This window comes from Aspergillus udagawae, assembly GCF_001078395.1.
Source record: "Aspergillus udagawae IFM 46973 DNA, scaffold_7, whole genome shotgun sequence".
NCBI classification, from domain to species: domain Eukaryota; kingdom Fungi; phylum Ascomycota; class Eurotiomycetes; order Eurotiales; family Aspergillaceae; genus Aspergillus; species Aspergillus udagawae.
In genome coordinates, this window is record NW_025091270.1 from 1366562 (window position 1) to 1381128 (window position 14567).

The 14567-nt window shown below is 49.1% G+C and overlaps 4 protein-coding genes across 4 annotated transcripts; 1 reads left to right on the plus strand and 3 right to left on the minus strand.

The window, feature by feature from the left end:
* Window positions 1–2095: 2095 nt before the first annotated feature.
* Aud_009143 (uncharacterized protein) lies at window positions 2096–2858 on the minus strand (the record flags this gene model as incomplete). The annotated part of the gene is made up of 2 exons (XM_043294003.1): window positions 2096–2618; window positions 2641–2858. The coding sequence occupies 2 exons, from the start codon at window positions 2856–2858 to the stop codon at window positions 2096–2098; spliced, it is 741 nt and encodes a 246-aa protein (XP_043149938.1).
* Window positions 2859–5340: 2482 nt separating this feature from the next.
* Window positions 5341–6116, plus strand: Aud_009144 (putative GPI anchored glycoprotein; the record flags this gene model as incomplete). The annotated part of the gene is made up of 3 exons (XM_043294004.1): window positions 5341–5472; window positions 5539–5666; window positions 5723–6116. The coding sequence occupies 3 exons, from the start codon at window positions 5341–5343 to the stop codon at window positions 6114–6116; spliced, it is 654 nt and encodes a 217-aa protein (XP_043149939.1).
* Window positions 6117–6222: 106 nt separating this feature from the next.
* Window positions 6223–7643, minus strand: Aud_009145 (Gfo/Idh/MocA family protein; the record flags this gene model as incomplete). The annotated part of the gene is made up of 4 exons (XM_043294005.1): window positions 6223–6824; window positions 6925–7072; window positions 7138–7451; window positions 7511–7643. The coding sequence occupies 4 exons, from the start codon at window positions 7641–7643 to the stop codon at window positions 6223–6225; spliced, it is 1197 nt and encodes a 398-aa protein (XP_043149940.1).
* A 353-nt stretch (window positions 7644–7996) lies between these two features.
* On the minus strand, window positions 7997–12973 carry Aud_009146 (uncharacterized protein; the record flags this gene model as incomplete). Its single annotated transcript, XM_043294006.1, has 7 exons — window positions 7997–9013; window positions 9066–9346; window positions 9415–9459; window positions 9531–9718; window positions 12251–12642; window positions 12713–12804; window positions 12868–12973. The coding sequence occupies 7 exons, from the start codon at window positions 12971–12973 to the stop codon at window positions 7997–7999; spliced, it is 2121 nt and encodes a 706-aa protein (XP_043149941.1).
* Window positions 12974–14567: the final 1594 nt, after the last annotated feature.

Consider the following 14567-nt stretch of genomic DNA (forward strand, 5'->3'; position numbering starts at 1 on the left):
GCCTTGGCCATTCTCTTTTGTTATATTACATCTTATGCATAGCGTTTCGGACGGCTCTGGTTTTCCACAGAGAGAATGTCTGCATAGCCATTACGTTCTAAACTAGACTGCACCAGGGTAAATTAGCTTTGAATTGAATTGATGATAATTGCAGTATAGAGCGAGAACTTGGATGAATCAAGAAGAGTCCGTACATGAAGCAAAGCACCGAATCCATAACCATAAGACTAGCCATCAGACGGACGTCCTGACAGAAAATCAGAACCAAAGATGACACCCATCTCGTGATTACGCAGCGACCACACTTAATTTCTCAGACCAACAGAATTCCAATAAGAGAGGGTGAAATTATCCGAGTCAAATACCGAGGCCACCGATCAGTTCAGAAGGGATCGAGGCTCTTTGTACTTCCCTATTCGCTACCTATCTGTAGCATACTATTTATCACCTTACTAGTCGTTGATAGGTACTGTAGTGCCATAGCCATGTACTGTAGTCAATGTAACCCTAATATAATCGGACATGTTCCCGCCTCCATCTGAGCGCCTGGCTTGACTTGTCCTAAAGAGCGATAGTAATAACTATTGAAGTCTGTAACAGACAGCGAGGGACATGGAGCCCCTTGAATGCTCTCACCTTCTTGGTTTCAAAACCCATTTATGATATAATCATTCTGCTACTCTCCTCTATGTAATATTGCATCTAGTCCTCACCTCCACATTCTAACAAAATACTGTAAACCTGTCAATATGTCGACCAGATCTCGATCCCGAATTCCACGTCCCTTCGGCATAATCCAAACCATCTTTCGTCTCGCAACCTTAGCTGTATCCCTAGCTGACCTGGTTATCCTCTGTGAATTGGCAACAAAATACAGCAACACAGGGCGCTACCATCGAAGCAAAGCATTTCCTTCAAGTATATCTGCGGTCTGTAAACCCTTCCCTCTCTCCCACCTTGGCCATCTATCTCCATCCCATGATTGTTATCTAGATACGAATCTAAACTGAATCAACATCCAATATTACCGGTCTATCAGTCAGTTATTTTAATAACAACCAGCATCCTCGAACTGATCCCCCTAGCCGATCCAACCAACACAATCAAGCGAGTCGGACCAGGACTATTAGGGATCGCAGATCTAGGCGCCATCGTCGCGGGGATATACGGTCTTTTCGAGAACATGTTCAGTGATTGGGATCTTAGTAATGCACCGATGGATACACCGAGGCCGTGGGAGGGGTTGCAGGATTTGGCGTTTAGGTTGACGATGCCGTTACCGTGCGTTCCCCATCCATCCATTTACTATCTACCTAGGTAACCGGCTGGGGGATCAGGGCGGTCTGTGGATGTAGCTGTACTAACAAGAGAGACTGGATATAGGGCGATGGCGTTTGTTGCGTTCATCTTGGACTGTGTGGGATGTTGGGGGAAAGTTAAGAATACAAAGTATAAGGATCCAGTGGTGGTTAGGGAGCATTTACTTGCAGAACAAGAACAAGCTGAGAGACAGAAGAAGTAGGAATGTACTTATGAAAAATCTCTACTTTTATACCTATTCAGAGGAGCGACTGATAGCTCGTGATTTATGACTCTGTTGAAAGTGACTAATACTACCTGATGGGTCGCCAGTGCGTTTATCTCGAGGGAGAGTTGCAAGACGGAGAATCGTTACGATTTGATGACCCGTATTTCTCTATCATTGCCTGCTTATTACGTGACGCAATGAACTAGGCGCGGCCGGCGCCGAAATCGTATGATCTTCTCTCCCATCCTTATGACCGTGATGAGTACTGGTGGGCTTATCAGGTGCTTCGTCGACTTCCAGGCAAAGATTACATTGGTATAGGCCGCTTGGTAGTTATACGCACCCAGTCCTGTGGATTAATGGGAAGGTTTCAAGTTAAATCCGCGTCTCAAAGCAATTTTAGTGTATTGATAAAGCTATGGAGTGACTAGGGTAATTAATCATACTTTGTGTATGTGACTCTAATGGGAGTTCATCTGAGTCTCCCGCCAGGGCCCAAAAGGACCGGTCCAAACTTGCGAATCGCGTCTTTGCCGTTTTGGGTAGCGAGCCTCCTGCTTTGTCCAGCTAGGACGTCTTAAAAACACCCTTACTTTCCGCTTCAGTCTCGTCATCCTCATCCTCATCCTCATCCCCTTCCTCTTCCTCTTCCTCTTCCTCTTCGTACCTGTTGTCGTCCTCCTCCTCGTCAGAGTCCTGATAATTGTCCTCCTTACTCGGACGTTCCAATTGATGTCTTCTTTCAGTCTCGTCGTCATCCAAGTAGTACAAGTCTCGAAGGATGGTAAGCTTCATCACCATGTCCTGAGGAATACGCCCTATCCTAGGGCTTCCAAGTGCCCCAATGGCTTTTCGAATGGTTGGGAGTGGGGCACCATGCCACTGCTTAGGTGCTTGGGTGTTTTGTGCCCATGGGCTGTCGCACAGATAGACCCGAGTATATTGCCCTCCCTGGGCGACATCCGTGATTTTCCCCTGTCTATACTGATACAGTGCATATTCATGTGCCATCTGCACCCTTCTCTTGGTAATATCGCCTTGGCGGCGAATCCTGCCCCTTAGTTGAAAACGGATAAAGAAATCCAGATCACTGGGTACGAAGAAAGAAAAACATCGGGTCCAACGCATCATCATAATGTGTCTTCGGGAGAGTGCGTCCAAACCTCAAGGCGCCATCCCGCAACCCGACAAATAAAGTTGTGGCAATGGCTTGTTTCTTTTCTTCCGGTGTCATCTGCATCCCTGCCCGCATAAACCGGCACTGGTCGATATAGAGATCGACATCTTCCACTGGCTTTCCGGAGAAGATTGGTTGATTCTGCATCGACATGGTTGTACGTGGGTGTCTATTCACGGCCGGTAAAAGTGGTATCAAAGATATCAGACCTTCTTTCTGCTGCTAGGTTCCTGAGTCGATCGATCTCCCGGTCGATATCTGAGAGGATGTTGATATCAAATATCTCAGGAGTCTTGAGAAGTTGTGACAGGTTTGATATGACTGAATCTTGGCTCTGAGACTGACTGGAAACACCCGTCATACTCTCATCTGAGGTATTGCGGGCCTCCTCTGAGGTTGCCATGGTCCTGAAGGGGAGGGAAGTGCACAAGGATGTTAAGTCGTCTAATTGATGCAAATTGGTAACGAAGATGATGTGATATAAAGGGTGGGTAGAGAGTGAGGAAGTTGTAGAAGGTGGAAAGTGAGGGAGAGATGAGAGAGAGAGAAGGAGGGGTAGTTGTGTCCGAGAGGTGAGTGTCTAGGGTGGAGGAGCCGGCTCAGGAAGATGATGAGACCAACTCAGTGGGGTGGTGAATGTTCTGCGAGATACGAGATTGTAACATAGCATAGCCCGACAGCATTCATCATTGAAAGTGGGTCAAAGTTAATTAGGCCTCGTTCTTCTAAAATCTCTGTCTAGTCTCGCTATTAGTGATAAGGCGCTTGTCATGTTACTAAATGGAAACCATACTGCTCCAAGTACATGGGCAATCTGTATCTTTATTGATCCGCAAGACCAACTTCGTCACCCACTCTCCTTATTTTTGTCTTGACGTGGTCTGGAAAGGAGCCAGACACGACAGTGCTATTTTTGCTGCTTGATGGCCGAGGAGGTGGTGGCATGCGACTGCTCTTACATGCCATTGTCAGTATTGTTCTGGGGCTTCGTAAAACACGTAATGAAATTGAAGCAGTGTATAGGATGAATAGAGCGCAACTTACCAGACACAATCAGAATTTCAAACTGTCGAGATTTGTTGTCAATCTCTTGATGCTTTGCCATATAGGTTTAGGAAGGAGCGATTGCTTTCTACAACTGGGCTTTCTATTCTTATGTTTTGTTGCGTAGTTCACGTCATAAATACACCGACTGTGCCCTATGTATAACCGTGGGACCCCTATAGACATCCGAACCGGGAAATCTGGTAGCCTACCATGATAGGCTGTTCCGAAACATAAACGTTATGCATGCTCATCTTTGTAAATTTTGCTCGGTGCAAGTATTAATGCTCGTACAGTATACCGCAAAGTTGTCCTACTAAGCCCTAATTCCTAGCATCCACCCTCATCGCGGCACAGTGACGTCGAGGTAGCAAGGCCGAGGTCCCAGCAGGCGTCTTATGTTATATTCTGACAAAACTGAGCAAAATATGCCCTTAGGGGTTAACATATATTATATATATATCGCGTTGTAGACGTCGAATATCGGAGAGGTCATCTTCAACATGAACCGCCTGATATAGCTCTCGTCCGATTGTCAACCGACAGAGTATGACTCTACTGGCGATCCAAAAAGAACGGACAGACAGAGGGAGAATAGGTACCTGTGCTTCCTGGTTTATGTTTCCATGGTAGATAGATACGAACAGCTTTGGGGACCGAATCTGCAGTTTTGTCGTCAACCGCGGCAGGTCAATCGCCAACACTACCTGAGGGGTCCCCAGTGCGTTTATCTGGAGGGAGAGTTGCAAGACGGAGAATCGTTATAATTTGATGACCCGTATTTCTCAATCATTGCCTGCTTATTACGTGACGTAATGGACTTCCGCATAACATAAACACAGCGACTAAGAGCTACGCTCTCATTATTGCCCAGATAGTGGAGGAATCTTTCCATAGAGGTAGGTACCTTTAGATGTATTCTTCACCCACAGACGCCTTATCCAAAAAGGCAAGTCAATCACTGAGCGGCATTTTCAACTCGTGAGCTAGTCCTGGAAAGGCCTAGCTGCCGTGTCGGCGTTTCCCGCCACTGGCTTAAAGCACAACCAACCAATCAGAATTTGCAAAACGCTAACTTTGAAACTCCATATTCTATTTAAGGCATCGACCGAGCAAGCCCGAGGCTGTCCACACTGACAGTGTCCCTGAAATATCCACCAATCTTGCCTTGTGCTGAACTCGACTCAGCCTCTGAGCGGCTGGGCTTGGAATAGACTTTGGCTAAAAGCTTGGTCAGCATGGGAAACTGGTTCATTTGTCGGATACCTTAGCGAGCCACTGAAACGACTAGGCTTTCAGCCTTAGCCGCTTGCCAGCCACTAATGGCTGACTCGTGAGATGGGTGTCGTTTATCAGGGGGGACGAACTTTCTTGAGTCCCTTTGCTCCGTCATCTTTTTATTCTCATCCTTCAAACATTCATTGAATTGTCCTTGCGGCGGCCAGCCACTCGTTTACTCCTGTACGAACCAAAGATACCTGAATCATTATATTTCTGACGCTGCCTTTTTCGTCGTCCTCTTTCCGACGCCCTCCAGCTATCCAAATCCAGACTTTGTTCCATATAACCACTTTCAATGAGATTTTACAAGATGCGTTCGAACACCATCCGCGCTCTCACGCTTCTGACAGCCACCGCGGCGACAGTCGCTGCTGAGAGTACCGTGTCGCTGTTCCTGCCCTACGCTGATCGCCAGAGTCTCGTGGCGGAAGTCGTCGGCAGTGTACGTTTGTCGAAAATCATCACTGCAATATTTTGCAAGATTCATCTATCTGACGTGAGAACCTAGAGCGACTCTGCAACCACCTACGTCGTCAACTGCGCCTCTGCCGGGGAGGACTGCCCTATGCCCTCAAGCGGTTACACAATTGTCCAGGGCCCCTCGACTGTGAAGGAGGGCTATTCTGACAACGGCTAGTACGTTGCCCTTGTGGTGAAAGGCAAATGAGACACGCCACTGACATCCGCAACAGCTACGCCGGATTCGACTGCAAACTCGGCGGCACCACCTCCTTCTCCTGCCTCGTATCGCAGGTGGACAACAGCACAACCCAAACATCTGCGACCGTCATGACCACCGACATCGGCTCTTTCTTTCTGCCCGTTGTGGTGACCGGTACTGCCACCGCCGGCGCCCATGCCACTACTGGAGCATCCGTCACAGCGGGGACGGCTTCGGCGACTGGAAAGACTACACTGGCCACGTCGGGCCCGTCTGCGACGAGCGGCGCCCATGCCACTGGCTCTTCGGCTTCGGCCTCGACGTCCCACAGCTCCAGCGGAAACGCTGCCATGCCTCAGATTACTGGGAATGCCAATTGGGCTGTTGGGGGCGCTGCTATGGCAATGGCTCTGGCCCTGGCTTAATCGCTTGATGAGTTCTGTAACGTTGCTCGCTTGGAAACGGGATCTGCTGTGCAAAACTATCAAATTGCTATATACAGAAATGGAATAATGCTGCTAGATAACTCGCTCATCCCAGCTTGGTTCCGAGGGACGGCCGCACAGGCAAATTGGCCGCCTTGTACAGGGAATCAATTGACTGCATCTGCCAGATACTCTCCTCCCCGCTCACCCAATACGCCGGCGTCTTCCCCGTAACCACATCCACAAACGCTTCCAGCTGCCACCGATACGTACTCCAGTGCGGATTCCCGCCCTTCTCCCCCGTACTCGTCACCACGTTGCCCCACAAGGGACCACCAGAGTACTGCTTCTTATAGCTCACCTTGCCCGTCGTCTTGTCCATGACGGAGATGTAGTGGTACAGATGCGGCATCATGGCGTTATAGAAGTAGATGATTGCCTTCTCCGTCTCGACCTCGATGGACGGCAACTCCCAGACCCGCGGAATCACGCCCGCGACTTTCTCGCGCGCCATGTCCGTGTACACGCGGCTGTGCACGGGGTTGCCGTCCGGGCCTTGGAAGTCCATGTGCGCGTACATGGCCTCGTCAACGCGCGGATCATCCTTGGACGGCCGCACGCTGACGGAGATGATCTCCTGCGGTAGCCGCGCATGCAGCGCAAAGCGCGTGAACGACAGCGCATAGGTCATATCCATTGCCGAGCCGCCTATGCCTCGTCAACCACTTGCCTGGGTCAACCAGGGGATATCAAAAAAAAAAAAAAAAAAAAAAAAAAAAAAAAAAAAAAAAAAAAAATCTAAACTCACCCGCCAGGTCAAACTTCCACCGGATATCGCCCCGGGGCACACCAGGACTAGCCGTCATCGCTGCCCTTGTAGAAATTATCTTCCCGTATTCCCTCGAATCCAGGATCTGGCGCCATGCATGCGCCGCCGGATGGAACTGCCAATGGAACTACGTCCTGTCAACCCTGGCCTGTCCCGGATTCCAAAGACAGTGGGAAAAGAGGGAAAGCTTACAGCCTCCTCAACAATCAGCCCCTTCTCCCTCCCCAGCTCAACCAACCTCTTCGCCTCGTCCGCATTAGACGTAAACGGTTTCTCGCAGAGCACATGCTTCCCGGCCTTGAGCGCTTTCGCCGCCCACTCGTAGTGCAGCGCGTTCGGCGTGGAAATGTACACGATATCGACGTCCGGATCGTCTAGAAGATCCTGGTACGAGCCGTAGGCTTTGGCGAAACGGTACTTTCTCTGGTGCTTTTGGGCTGTCGAGAGATCGCGCGAGGCGATGCCGTGGAGGATGACAGATGGGTGGGATTCGGCGGGGTGGATTACTAGAGAGTTCGGTCAGTATTTTCGGCGTGGGGTTATGAAGGAGAGAAAGTAAACTGACTGGCTGCAGGGTTGATTTGGGCGGTTGAGATGACGCCGAGTTTTAATGCGTCGAGGTTTTTACTGGGGGTGGTGTGCAGCCATGAGTAGACATATTGATAAAGAAATGTAGCGGCTTGGTCGACGAGCGCCATGAGCACAACAAATGGATGACAATTGTTTGAAGCTGAGAATCCAGATCCTTTGCGTACTGTAAGCTTGAGATCATCTATATTGGTATTACACCTGGTGGTGTGATGTCTTGCCAATGATGCAACAGGGCTATGACGTTATAACTTCATCAGCTTCCCTCACACCTGATATATTCGAATACCTCTCTAGTTTTGCCTTTAGGCGATGTGAAATTAATTATTCTGTCATAGGCCTAATGAAACGGTTTAGGTCATATGCACAGAACATTGCAGAGAAGGATGTTCAATTCATAAACCATAAAATACGGTCTTCTTTCTCCGACTCCGAACTGATATGAACGTCTCGTAGAAGGTCATCACCGAGAGTACTTGCCCCCTAGCCCAGCCAATCCCTTCCCAACGCCTCGATCCTCTGGCCTGAGCTTTCTCTCGTCTCCGGGTGCCCGCACCTCTAGCCCCGCACGAAGGATGTTAGTCCGCAACAGCCGGAGATGTGCCTCTTTTCTGAAGTTGACAAGGCTCTCCAATGCTGCTCGCTGCACGTCTGTCCGTAGATCAGTCTGCTTGGACACAAGCACGCCTTTCTCCAAGTCAATCCGAGCATCCAGCGTCCCATCCTGGATCAGGCTGATCAACTCTTGCACGAACGGGGAGTTGAAGTCGGTCGGATGCGCTTGGCCGCCAGCGACCCCCGGAGCAAAGATTTTCAACATGGAATCGAGCGTCACGCGGCTAAAAGGAACGAGGTATTGCTGGATAGCCTTGGTGCGGATACGGGTGAAAAGGGTGCTGACATGACGTTGAAGGTGGATGTCAAGTAGATAATCGGCTTTGTAGGACTCAAGAATCTCCAGACAGGGTCGAAACTTCGAATTGCAGAAGAAGGAGATCGCTCTGCGAATATGCGGTTCTAGTTCGAGGAAATTGCGGAACGAGTTGTTGTCAAGTACGCGGCGCTGGAGCTCGTTACGATCCATGGACGCCAGAGCACAGAGCCCACCATAGACCGCCACGTCATTCGATGTCACGACTTCGTTGTACGAATCCCCAAGCGATGGATCAGTGGTCAAGAAACTGTTCGCAGCATCCAAGTACGATCCGGAGTGCAGCTGGGACAAACCCAAGGCGGCTGACATCTTAGGCTGATTCTTCGCCTGCTCCTCCGGTTTCGACTGGAGGTTGCGCAGCCGGTGCACATTGGATTGTACGCTCAACCAGTCTCCCCGCTCGATTGCCACATTGATAATCTTCAACAACATAGACGCGATGTGGCTGGGTGTTGTGCAGTAGTCCCTCATGCGGGAGTAGGCCTTGGAAGCGGCCACCAGGTTGCCGATCTGATGGTAGTGTAGTCCGAGATCTTCGTTGCCCATCTGCGAACATGTCAGTCAGCATCGCTGCTGATTCCAGCAATATTCCACTCACCCGTATGCTCTCCTTGATCAGATTGTTCTTATAGCCCCTCAGCTCGTGCTCTAACCGGTCCGTCTCAGACTTCACAACTCTCTGCATATGGTCCACCCATTTCGTGTCCTCGATCGCTTCAGGTTCATTCGGAGAGACTTCGGCCAGTGCACGGACAGCCTGTTGGTACCTGACGACATCCTTTCCTGACTTCGCTTCAGCAACCGCGGCCTTGAGCGCTTCCGTGGAGAGATACGTGGAGCAAGTGCCTATGAGGTACAAGCGATTGAATTTGGTCCGTCCTGTTGTGCGAGCATCAATTAGTTGTGGCCCTCAGAGCTTTGTGCGCATACCATGTCTTCCTACTGACCGTTGTAGTTCGCAATGTATGACTCAAGTTCAAACTTCGGTGGATCTTCAATGCACATTAGCTATTTCCCTCACTGACAGTTAATCTCCCCGCTCGTATAGCTGGGGACAACTCACCATCAACCTTTACAAAAGGCGCTGATGCTATCATGTTCCCATTTGAACCCTCTGGATCAACCATCCCCGCACTAGAGGCCTGTCCTGCGTATAAACCAGGTTGAGATGAATCAAAAGCATCTGGGAGTGTTGAGTCCATGGCGTCGTCGTGGTGCACGTGCAACGCCTGCGTCGACGGCACGGTAGGTCTGTTGGGTCAGGTTTAATTTGGAAACAATAATATAGCGAGAATCTTCAAGTGGGGTTCTGATATGTAGGAAAGAAGCAAAATGTAGAATTCCCAAAGCTAATCTCAGTGATCCTTGATAGGCGATGCGGAGAACAGTGTACTGGGACAATGGGCGGAGAGCTAGTGAAAGTAGTAAAGTACCGGAAGTAATCAGTATGAATGATTTTTTGACAAGTACTTTTGAATCCACAATTTCATTCTATAGACGATGGCTCTCAACGTGTAGTAGATATGAGATTGTAACTCTAGAGGCACTAAGGATGGAGTATCGAAGTCATCATCACCGGCATTATTTGGCATTCTAATCTCCAAGGCATCGTCGTCGGGGATTGACCGCCAACTTCACCGCCTACGCCCGCCTCCATTCTCTTCCGACAAAACAATAATTCTGTCTCTTTGTACCATTGAACGGCAATCAGACCATCTCCAGCGAAAGTATAGGAAAGCAAGTGCTCACGAGGTTCATCAGATAATGTCATAGACCCCGTCACCATGATCCTCGACTACAGCTCCTACTGCCCCTGTCATCACGGTATCAACCTGCGCTGTCGAATCCCAGTGTGCAACATATTCTCTCCCCGGGTGGTCCACGGAGGCAATTTCAGCCAAGATGTTGTCGTTGACTAGCTCCTCGTTGTTCGAGTTTGCAGGCAGACTAGTTTCGTTACTGAGTCTCAGGGGAAGACCGTCTGATGCCGCCTGAGAACACCCAGCCGGCTCAGCCCTGAAGGAGTGATCGCCGCTATGAACTTCAATATCAGTTTATGCAATAAGCATAGGAACAAAGCGTCAAGCCAACCTTGGGTTTGCGCTGTTACGCAGTGAGCTTCAGGCTTACGCAATTGAACAGGACTACTTGATATATACTCACTGGTTTTCGTCTGCAATGGTTGAGTCGCTTGTTGAAGAGCTGTGGAGAAAGTAAGCATTGATGACGATCCTACCGGGGTCTTCCCTCACTAGGTAGAATATAGGATTGAGGATGAGGATGAGCTAGGATAACTGTCAACATTGAGCCTGGCACGTCTGTTGAAATATGATACATACCCAACCGTTATGACGGATGCGTTTCCCGCCATACTGATTGCACTTTTTGCCTTGTCATCTATAGATCCGTAGGCATGCGAAATGAGGTGCTTACCGTGTATTTGGTGGGGGAGGCGGAGGTGGCATAGACTGGACAACTGTATAGTTGCCACGGCTGGCATGATTGTACTAGCGTATATCAGTCCTACTTCGATGTATAGTTGTAAGTTCAGATCTACCGTATTCTCTCTCCTTCTAGTAATTCGCTCTCTCCTGCGACGGCTGGCGTTCAACCATCTTCGCCGGCGGCGCCAATCCGGTCTATTGTTTGTGTTTTCCCATGGCGTCGAGATTCTCTCCGTTTCGTTGGGAAGTTGCAGCATCATCGACACATGACCCTGCATCAAACGTCAGTCTACAGTATAATGATGATGAGGTCAATCGCCAGGGCACATACGAGGAACATCAGACCCTCTCTTAGAGGGCATCTGACCAGGGGATGGCCTCTCTGCAAGCAGAGTTGACAGAACGGACCCTGCTGCTCATCAGCGAACACTTCACCGTTGAGCCTATTCAAATACCCTTCGAGAGGTGCTGGCTCATGCATACCCTAGGCATTCTGTAATTACGACCTCGTCTAGGTATGTGGCGATGATAGTTCAAGAGAAAGGATGATCTGGTGTTGAAAGAAAGAAGTAGGTCGCTGAGATGGCTTGATTGCGGGTACACATGCTCTTCCAGGCAGAACTGAATCCAACCGAGAGATTACTGCTGAGATGAACGTGACGGGCAGCGAGACGGCACAGGAAAGAGTCTCCCGGAGGAAGCAACGGGGTAGAAAGACTAGACAGAGCAGGAACGACACATCAAACAGGGGAGTCTTGAAAGAGGGTACCAGCCAAATCTGAGATGAACAGCCAGCCCCAGCACTGACTATGAACCAGTACCCAGGTAGCTTATATCTCCCAGTGTCCATATCTTGACCGTCACTGTTCGTTTCTTCACTGACATGCATGTCGATCGAGCCGGTTCAAGGTGTTGTAAGGCAAGACGGACGTACCTTCCACATCAGCTGGAGTAAATGCTCATCTCATGGATCCGTCGCTGTTTGATAGCTAATGCCCCTACAACCAGTCATACTCTTAGTCATTAAGAAGACGTATCTGCAACAAATCCAGAGGAAGCACCATGATTATGATTATTCAGATAGGCATAGGTCGTGAAAGTTGATCAACATGTCACAGAACAGAACAAGGCGTCCGCAAAGTCTTGAATAGAATAAGCGGAGAATGACGATAGCGGGACTCCATGCTATATGCAAGGAAAACAGAAACAGAGACATGAAATGACGCTGACAGTGTCTTAGGATAACATCGACAAGAAGCAATTACAATCCAGAAAATTATCCCGAGCTGTATCAATCTACAGCCCACAGTCTAGTGGGGGTCCAGCGCAAGGTGTTTACAGCAACACTGCGAATCCAGCAATGAAGCCACCCACCACAACACACAGACCATACACATGGCCTATGTCAACGGACGAGGCCCTGACTGCCGCGTTCTTGTTCTTGTTCGTGGCCTCCCCTGTGAATGCGGCCAGAGTCGTGCTCGTAGCAGCATTGTTGGTAGGGTTCGATGTGGCACTGGCGGTCGTAGTGACATTGTGGCGCGTAGGATTCTGAGCTCCACAAGGGTGATCAGAGCGACAAGCAGACTGACAGGCTGAGTTGGAGCTGTCGCATCGATCAACACACTCGTTGTTGGCCTGGGAGCAGAGGTAGTAGGGAATGGTCTGAGAGTATTCGGAAGAGTTTGGAGAGATGCCGTTGGAGCAAACACATTCGTAAGAGAGAGAATCCTATCCGAAGATCGAGGAAGTCTGTCAGCGAATCATTCTAGGTGGGCGGAGGTATCGGATTTTGACTTACAGAGTCGCAGTCGTTCTGTGTTGGATCGCTAGTGGCATTGATTTGAAGGCAGAGGAGGGGACAGGACGAAGTCTGATCGAGGCACCATTTGCCTGGCAGGGTCGAAGTAGTCAGACAGAGCTCAAGTGGGAAGATCTAATGTATTTGAGACCTACTTCGTAGTGCGGGGTCGATGGCACTGATGTTGACGGCAGTCCAAGTTTGGCTGCTGACCAGTCCGACCATCGAGGCGGCCACAATCAGAGCACGAGAGAAAATCATATTGCCTATGATAGTGTGTCGACGATTGAACGAAGAAGGCGTGACAATTGCGAGATTTGAAGCTCCTAAGCTCTATTGGGAGCGTGTGTAAGGATAGTCTGAGAGTCAAGGTCTCAAATGAGTATGAGGGAGAGAGAAGAGAAATTTCCGGAAGAACCAAAGGTCACGAACAACGCCCTTTGCCCTTATGACACAGTCGACTACTGATAACGGAAGCCCTGAATAGAAAGTGGAAGAAGAAGATGGGCTTTTGGAATTGACCTGGGAACCACCGAACCAAGCGTACAAGTGGAGAAGCAAACAAGTGGACAGTGAGGAGAAGCTCCGGATGGACTTCTCAATATGCCGACACAGGAGCTTTTAAACAAGCCAGTCCGTAGTCCGTGGTACTACTGCAGCAGTAGACTAGTAAAGGACTAGCGCTACACAATATTTGAGACTAGATAGTCTATCTGTCACTGGAAACTGATGGCGAGCTATCCGAGTATGTAGTACGGAGTAGTGTAGTACGATGCTCCGTATCTAGTCACCTGCCAAGTGTGGTATCGGACCATCCAGCCTTCCTTGGTTTGCAGCAATCTTGGAAGAGAAAGTCGGGTGGTTAGCATGGAATTGTCTCGTTTGTAAGGTAGAATGACTCCAAAAGCAATCTAGACTACGGCCCAGATCAGCTGGTGGCCAGAAATAAAGGGAGTTTGATGTGTTAAGGGGCTACTGTTCTCGAAGGAGGAAAAAGAAAAAAAAAAAAAAAAAGTCAATCCGGGGAATCCTCAATAATGAAGACAAGGGTCTGCGACCCGAGCCCAGAATCCCTATCGGTCGGTGCTGGGAATCCACAAGCTTCCTATCGAACGTGGGTTGTCCCAAGTTTACAAACTACAATTCGTACTTCAATGATCCAAATCCTTATCATTGTGTCTTCTCCGCACCTGACGCTGGAGCCGAAACATGGTGTTGGGATGTTTTGGAAAAGAAGAGAGCCGATCAATATTATTGACGGATAACTGCTGTGAGAGTTGTCCAGATGTCTCACATGGAGAAATTGACTTTACCCAAACAAGAAATCTGCTTGGACGGAACCACTCTTGGCTTCTTCTAGTGTTTACACTAGATGGATGGTACTGGTCGCTAATAGAACGAGGATGAAGGGGACTTGAAAAGAACGGCTAATGTTGTCCGAGATCCTCAAAGGAGGATACTCTTTGAACAGATAGTCAGGCATAAGTTGGACCGGAGGACAGAAGATGATTTCTCGTGATAAAGTTTGATCAACAATAACTGAGGACAGCTGCTGCAGCATTCCGAGGGCGATGAAGAACCAAAAGAAAATGAAGTGACTAGTACGAATAAGGAAACACGCTGACTCATGACCACCTTCTCCAATTTGCGGTATTCTTGGAAGTCCCGTGATCTGGCCATTATCTGGCCTGAGGACATCAAGACCAGGAGATCGATCCAAGAATCAAGAAATGCAAGGACATCGATGGTCAAAGGACATTGGTTATGTCTCAGACTCGTCATCAAGTTCTCATGGACATCATTTTCTGAAGTAGCCTTGCATCTGATCTGATTTCTTTTCTATTTTTACTTTCCT